Source organism: Myotis brandtii, unplaced genomic scaffold (genome assembly GCF_000412655.1).
Source record: "Myotis brandtii unplaced genomic scaffold, ASM41265v1 scaffold923, whole genome shotgun sequence".
In the NCBI taxonomy this organism is placed as follows: Eukaryota; Metazoa; Chordata; class Mammalia; order Chiroptera; family Vespertilionidae; genus Myotis; species Myotis brandtii.
In genome coordinates this window covers 2,135,043-2,141,425 of record NW_005371804.1, presented here as the reverse complement: position 1 = coordinate 2,141,425, position 6,383 = coordinate 2,135,043, and the positions used below count along the sequence as shown (strand labels likewise).

Sequence of the window (6,383 nt, the reverse complement as noted above, 5' to 3'; positions counted from 1 at the left end):
AATAATTTATATTCTTACCATGTTTGCATTTGAACAACTAATTATAGAACGGCCTCTAATCCACTTGGAAATGGAAAAAATAGTGGGGCTAGAGCAGCGAGCCTTGCTGTGGTTTTATCAGCTGGGCAGCGGGCTGGTACCCACCCAGCATTCTCTATTGTCCGTCATGGATTAATCTTATGACCCCCCAGTTCAGGTTGCCTGGGTCTTTGGTTGCCAAGGAGATTTTCAGGGGGAAAGTGTGTGCTGCCTTTCAGGATCCCTAGGATTCTGTGCTCATGGGCACCCAGCTCTGATGCTCCTGAGCTAGTCCTATGCAACCAGGGTCCAGGTGGGTCACATGTGGACGGCCCTACCAGCTTCCCAGAGGCCCGCCTGGTCCTGGTGGGGAGGGAGGGAAGGACTGCTATCATGTCTACTCAGGCCTGCAGAGCTGGGTACCCTCTGCCTGTCCCCAGGGGCACCAAGCCCTTCCCCCTGCTGTCCCCAGCATGTCTGATAAGACCTGGGTGTGAAGTGCAGGGCTTGTCTGCCTGGTCCTCGGCTTCGCTTCTCCTTTCCGTTGTCTGTTCTGAGGCACTCCATGGCAGCTGCCCTCACAGGTCCTCAAAGTGGGCAGGCTGGCCCTGACCCAGGCCAAGGTCCCTAGGACCCCTAGCTGAGCACCTGCAGTGACCACCAGGCCAGTGGCTCCAGCTGCTCTGCTGCCCCATGGGCACCTCCTGCTTGCACCCTGCAGTCGTGGAAGCTGCAGCAAACAGGCCTGATTTTTTTCTGCTAACTTCTCGCCCGTGTGCCCTCACTCTACCTGATGCTCCAGCAGCGAGGTTGATGTGAGCTCTTTCTAAAGGTGACACCAGCCCGGCCTGCAGGACCGGGGGCAGCCCTGCCTCTCAGGCGCCTGCCCTGCTCGGGCCTGTGGATGCCAGGCCCTTCCCTTTCCATTTCTGACTGGTGCTCAGTGTTTCATCCCTGCTGGGCGTGTGGGCACCTGCAGGGCAGTTGTGTCTGTTCCGAACAATCCTCTTCTTTTCCACTTGTGTTCTCTGTTCCCTTCGTTCTTGATTTTTGACCAATTTTGTTGGTTTTGGAGACATTCTATTGTCTGGAGGGAGAGGCTTTTGCCACGTGCCCGGCATGTTGGCGTTACTGTGAAACAGGAAATCAGCCCTTACCTTTCTTTTTTAAAAATATTTTTATTGATTTCAGAGAGGAAGGGAGAGAGAGACAAAGACGGAGAGAGAAACATCAATGATTGGCTACCTCCTGTACACCCCATACTGGAGATCAAAGCCTGCAACCCCAGGCATATGCCCTGACCAGGAATCAAACCATGACCTCCTGGTTCATAGGTCAATGCTCAACCACTGAGTCACGCCGGCCGGGCAAGCCCTTGCCTTTCTTTTCCCTCAATAGTTTGCAGAAAGTTCTGGCACTATCTTCTCTCTCTCATCCGGGACATGGTGTGGGAACTCAGTCTTGCAGCTCGAGCTCAGTGGGAGCGGAACAGGCTGGTATTGGTCCCTGATGTGCAGTTAAGCTGCTGCTTTCCTTGCAGAGGTTTGCTGCATCCAGGATCACTTACTGGAGCCGGGACAGCTGTGTGGCGCTGCTGTGTGATTGGTAAGCTCACAGCTTCTGGTCCCCTCCAGCCTGTGAGAGCGGGAATACATGGATTGTTCCACTGGCCCCACATTCTGTCTCCTAACTCGGGAGGTTTTAGTTGGTATATTGGGACCACAGCTCCCTGTGGGGGCGGGGTATATGTCTCCCTTTCTGAAGTTGCTGTGGCGTGTGGGTGAGGGTTCTATAGGCAGGCAGTCTTTTACAAGCTATTTAAACACACTGGCTTAATGGACAGCAAGGCCTGGGACTGGTCTTTTGTGTGTGATCAATCTCACCTAAGGGTCGATTGTGGTAGAGTCTGCCTCAGTCAGTGCCAGCTGAGAGCGGTCTCGGTAGACCCCCCTGAAGGCCAGTGGTTGGTGAGCTGGATTAGATAGCACATGCCCTGAGCTGCTTCCTCCTGAGCTTCTTCCCTGTGCTCTGCTCCTACTTGTCCTCATAACAAGTCTAGGGAGGGCACCTTAGCTTGTCTTAGAAATAAGGACGCAGGTTTAGAGAAGGTGAAAGTGCCTCCAGGAGGTGTCCTGCCTGCTGCCTGCAGGTGGAACGGCTGGTTCTGTATTGGTGGTCCTTGCTGTATAACACGTGACCCCAGGACTTGGTGACTCGGATGGTCCTTACCTCACAGTCTGTGGCTCAGGGCTCTGGGAGCGCTCAGCTGGGTGCTTCTAGCTCAGGGTCTTGTGCAGTTGCAGCCAAAACGTTGGCGAGGACCGCGTCTCTGTCTGGGGCTGGCCCGGGCGGAGGCTGAGCTGCTGGTGGTGTGGGCTGTGGGAGTTGTAACGATCTCCCTCTCTTTCTCGCGGGAAGTGTCCCTGTGGTCTACATCTTCCAGCTGGAGGCCCCCAGGCAGCAGCTGGTTTACAAGCAGCAGCTGTCTTTCCAGCACAGAGTGTGGGACATTGCTTTTGAGGAGAGCCAGGGGCTGTGGGTGCTGCAGGACTGCCGGGAAGACCCCCTCGTGCTCTGCAGGCCTGTGGACGGCCAGTGGCAGGTGAGTTGTGCTGGGCCCCTGCTGTCCCCTGAGCCTGGGGTGGGGGGAGGGCCACAGCTCTCATACCTTTCAGCTGATCGAGCCTTGATGCTAGAGGGTGTCCTGGGTGGGCAGTCATAGGACTTGTGACCTGGGAGAAGGAAGCTGGGTACCCGGCCAACTTGTCCAGTGTCCTGAGCCTGCAGTGGCCTTTTGGGAGGCTCACCACCCCAAATTGGCATGTTTTCTCTGTTCCTGTCCTGGTCACACTGCTTTTTTTAAAAATTATTTTTAATCAGAGAAGCTGATACTTGGTGTGTCACATTCTTAAAGTTTGCAGCTTAGCATGGCCTTGCGCCTGGTGCAGTGGTCCCACTGGCTAGAGGAGCCTCTGGGTTTGGAGGAAGGCGCGTGGGCTGTGGGCGAGTGAGCCCCGCGCCTTCTCTGAGTCGGCCCCACATCCTGAAAGTGGGGGGTCCTCTCCTTCCTGTCCCGTGTCTGGCAGGACTGCCGTGGGAAGGATCCGGAAAAGCGCGCCTTTCCCATCCTTTACAGACGCTCGCTTGGCCGAGTGTTCGAAGGAACCACTGACCTTCCAGGGGTTTTTATCTGGAAAGTGGCAGAGAACAGAGTGCCACCAGCCGGTACCTGTCAGGTCTGCCAGGCTTCATAGATAAAGTCACACCCAACAAGCCAGTACGTGAGGTGCCAGCAGCCCTCGTGTCATGGGTTTTATCCTGACGAGATGTGGCTGCCGTGTTTGGTGAGCCAGCTTCACCTGGTCTCATGTAAAGATTTACGGGTTCTCTTCCCTGGCCCCGCAGTCCGGGCCCGGCAGGTCTGCCCATTATTGGGCCGGCAGCACCTTCTGATACAGGTTTTCCTTTGCCCCCCAGCCTGTGCCTGAAGATGCCACGGTGAAGAAAGTCTGCACGCAGCTCCGCGGGCACTGGGCCATGCTGGAAGGTGAGGGCGCGGCCTGTGTTCAGGGTAACATCCGCCAAAGCAGATTCTAGGACGAGGTGCACAGTAGGAAGCTGTGAGAATATAGGGGGTGTGGGGTGTGCGTGTGTCCCTGTCGGGGGCACTGAGGAAATAACCCATTAACCAGTTTTGACCGTCAGGACAGCCGAGTTGCATGTGACCTGCGGTCTGAATCAGAGCAGCTGCCGCCTTTCTGCCTCCAGAGCTGGGGTGGCAGGCCCCAAGGCAGGGCCAGTGCCTCTATGGCCCCCAGAGGGAGCCGGAGCCACCTAAGGGCCCCAGCTGGTGGCATGGAGCGGCTGCACAGTGCGTGCAGTTTCTGGGCCAGGAGACCAGGTGTGAGGACAGTCTCCGGGTCGCTGAGTCGCTGAGGGGTTTCACAGCCCAGGGCAGGTGCTCACAGGAACATTAGGCTGAGGGGAGAGGGGAGAGCAGTGGGAGAAGACAGGTCCCCCCCACCAGCCTCTGCATTCAGTGAGGGTGGCGAGGCTGTCAGTTCCTTGGGCCTTGTCTGTCACAGGGCCCACAGCTAGTTCTGAGGTGGCGGTGCTGGGGTCTGTCGGAGAGAGAGAACATGGTGCGACCCCATCTGTCTGCACTGGTAGAAGGCAGACCCCTAGTCACACAGCTCTTGGCTGTTTTCCCTTCTGCTACTCTTGGGGAGAGACTTGAAGCGACAGTGTCTGAAGGGGAATTTGTAGCTCAGCACTGGAATTCAGATGCCTTCATTCCAATCACGAAATTGATGCTCAGAAGAAATCTTACAAAGCCAGTCTGGGTTCCTGGGAGCTCTCGAGAGGGCCTAGCATGGATTCAGAGTCTCTTTACGGGAACAGTGATCTCAGTGTGCATGCGAAGCGTTCCCATGCGAAGCATTCCCCAGGTGTAACATTCTCCATGCAGAGCGTCCCCCAGGCGGAGTGTTCTCAGAAGGCCCATCGGCTCTGATTCCAGGGTTAAGTTCCATCCTTTCGCTTAGAGTTGAAGGGTTGGGGCTGTTTGGGTTTACGGGGGCCACACTGGGAAAGTGGACCTTCAGCAGGACTGTCAGGGACCCAGGTGGAAGCATCACTATGAGGCCCCTCCCTGGGGGGGTGGGGGAAGTCTTGGAGAGAGCACGGGGAAGGCGAGTTGACCTTGAAAATCACAGGACAGAAGGGTAGGGGAGCTGAGGGAGCTGGGAGGTCACTCCTGCGGGCAGATGAAGGTCATGCCTGTGGGCACAGGCCTGCGCCTCCCTGACGGGCCCTGTGGAATTCCTGCCGGGTGAGGGGGTCTCGAATAGCAGAAGTTTGTGTTCTCTTAGAAGCGAGTCTGAGATCCAGCTGTGTGGCTACCAGCGGGTGGGCCTTGTGAGAGTCACCTTGGAGAAGGCGCCACAAGTCCACAGAGACTGCGTGGTTGCGGGGTGGATTCCGTTGCAGGAGGGCCTGGCAGGCCCACCAGATCCCGCTCCTAGAGGCGGCGTCCCGCGATGTCCTGTGTCACCGTCCCACTTGGCATCTACTCTTGTTCCTCCCGCACAGGCTCTGCTGGTGTGGACGAGGGCTTTAGCAGTCTGTACAAGGCCACCTTTGACAACATGACCACTTACCTGAAGAAGAAAGAGGAGAGGTTGCAACAGCAGCTTCGGAAGAAGCGGCATAAGAACCCGCCCCCTGGGCCCAACGGGCAGACCAAGAAGGTGAAGACCGGGGAGGCCTCCTGGAGTGGCTCGTCCTAGCCCTGGTGCCGGCTTCTGGCCTCGAGAAGCAGAGTAGCTTTTGTCCCCTCCTTGCCAGCAGCTCCCTTTGAGGAAAAAAAGGGGCACATCACTGTCCACTCCGCTTGGTGGCAGTGAGGTCCATACAGCTCCCCAGACACCTGGGCTGGCCCAGTAACTGAGGGTGTCCTGGGCTCTAGAACATTCTGTTGCTGAGCAGAGGTGTCTTGAGCATCCTCTGGTTGCAGGGAAGCCAGACGGGGAGACACTGCAGGTGAGCAGCTCGGTGCCTGGAAGCACTTCATCTTCATGGTGGAGGACGTGTGAGCCTCTTCCCTGGCACTTGTTGGTTTTTCCACTCTTCCCATAATGCCACCCGTGCCGGGCACACTTCCTTCCAGGGGAACCCACACAAATGGTTTCACACCAGCGTGAGGGGCATTTTCATCTTCCCGGCAGCGGTCCTCCTGGGGGGTGGATTGCACTGTCCACCACGGCGCCGCTCCCCACGCAGGGCCATCAGCCTGAGCAGAATGGAGTCTCAGTTCCTCCCCAGCCTGGCCATGTGTTCCGTCCCACGCAGTGAGGGCTCCTGCTCAGCTGCAGACGTGCAGGCTTGGCGGACACACAGCGGAGAACTGGACTTTTTCAGGACGTGAGGACATGTAGAATATGGGAGTTCTACAGGGAAATGGTTGATGACATGTGTGTGGATTGATTTGAACCTTGCACACGTCACAAAGAGCAGGGTGTCAGCTGAATTCAAATCACCAATCAATAAAGACGAGCTTTTGCAGCTTCTGGAAATGTTTAGCAGCAACATGTGGAACTAATTTCAGAATACATTGAGCAAAACCGTTTTTGATGAGTGTACTGTGTGTGACCGAGCAGTGCACTCTTTGATTTGAAGAGAAAAGGTTTGGTGTGGGATTCATGAGGTGCTTGGAGACAAACTGTTCTGTGTATCAAAGCCGGAGTGCTTCACATTTTTCCTAAGTGCCTTTTTTACTTTGAACATTGATCTGAAAACGAAGGTTTGTGCCGCGCTCAGGATCGCTTCCCACAGGAACAGCCCCAAGCCGAGGGGTCAGGGACAAA

The 6,383-nt window shown here is 56.2% G+C and overlaps 1 protein-coding gene across 1 annotated transcript in view; it reads left to right on the top strand.

Annotated features, from left to right (window-relative positions):
• The window catches only part of WDR4 (WD repeat domain 4), a 16,102-nt gene extending 9,957 nt beyond the window's left edge, over positions 1-6,145 (top strand). The window contains exons 7-10 of the mRNA XM_014532910.1: positions 1,535-1,623; positions 2,437-2,620; positions 3,496-3,565; positions 5,110-6,145. Coding sequence (XP_014388396.1) covers positions 1,535-1,623; positions 2,437-2,620; positions 3,496-3,565; positions 5,110-5,306 — 540 coding nt within the window. The 3' untranslated portion in view covers positions 5,307-6,145. The remainder of the gene's footprint in view (positions 1-1,534; positions 1,624-2,436; positions 2,621-3,495; positions 3,566-5,109) is intronic.
• Positions 6,146-6,383: the final 238 nt, after the last annotated feature.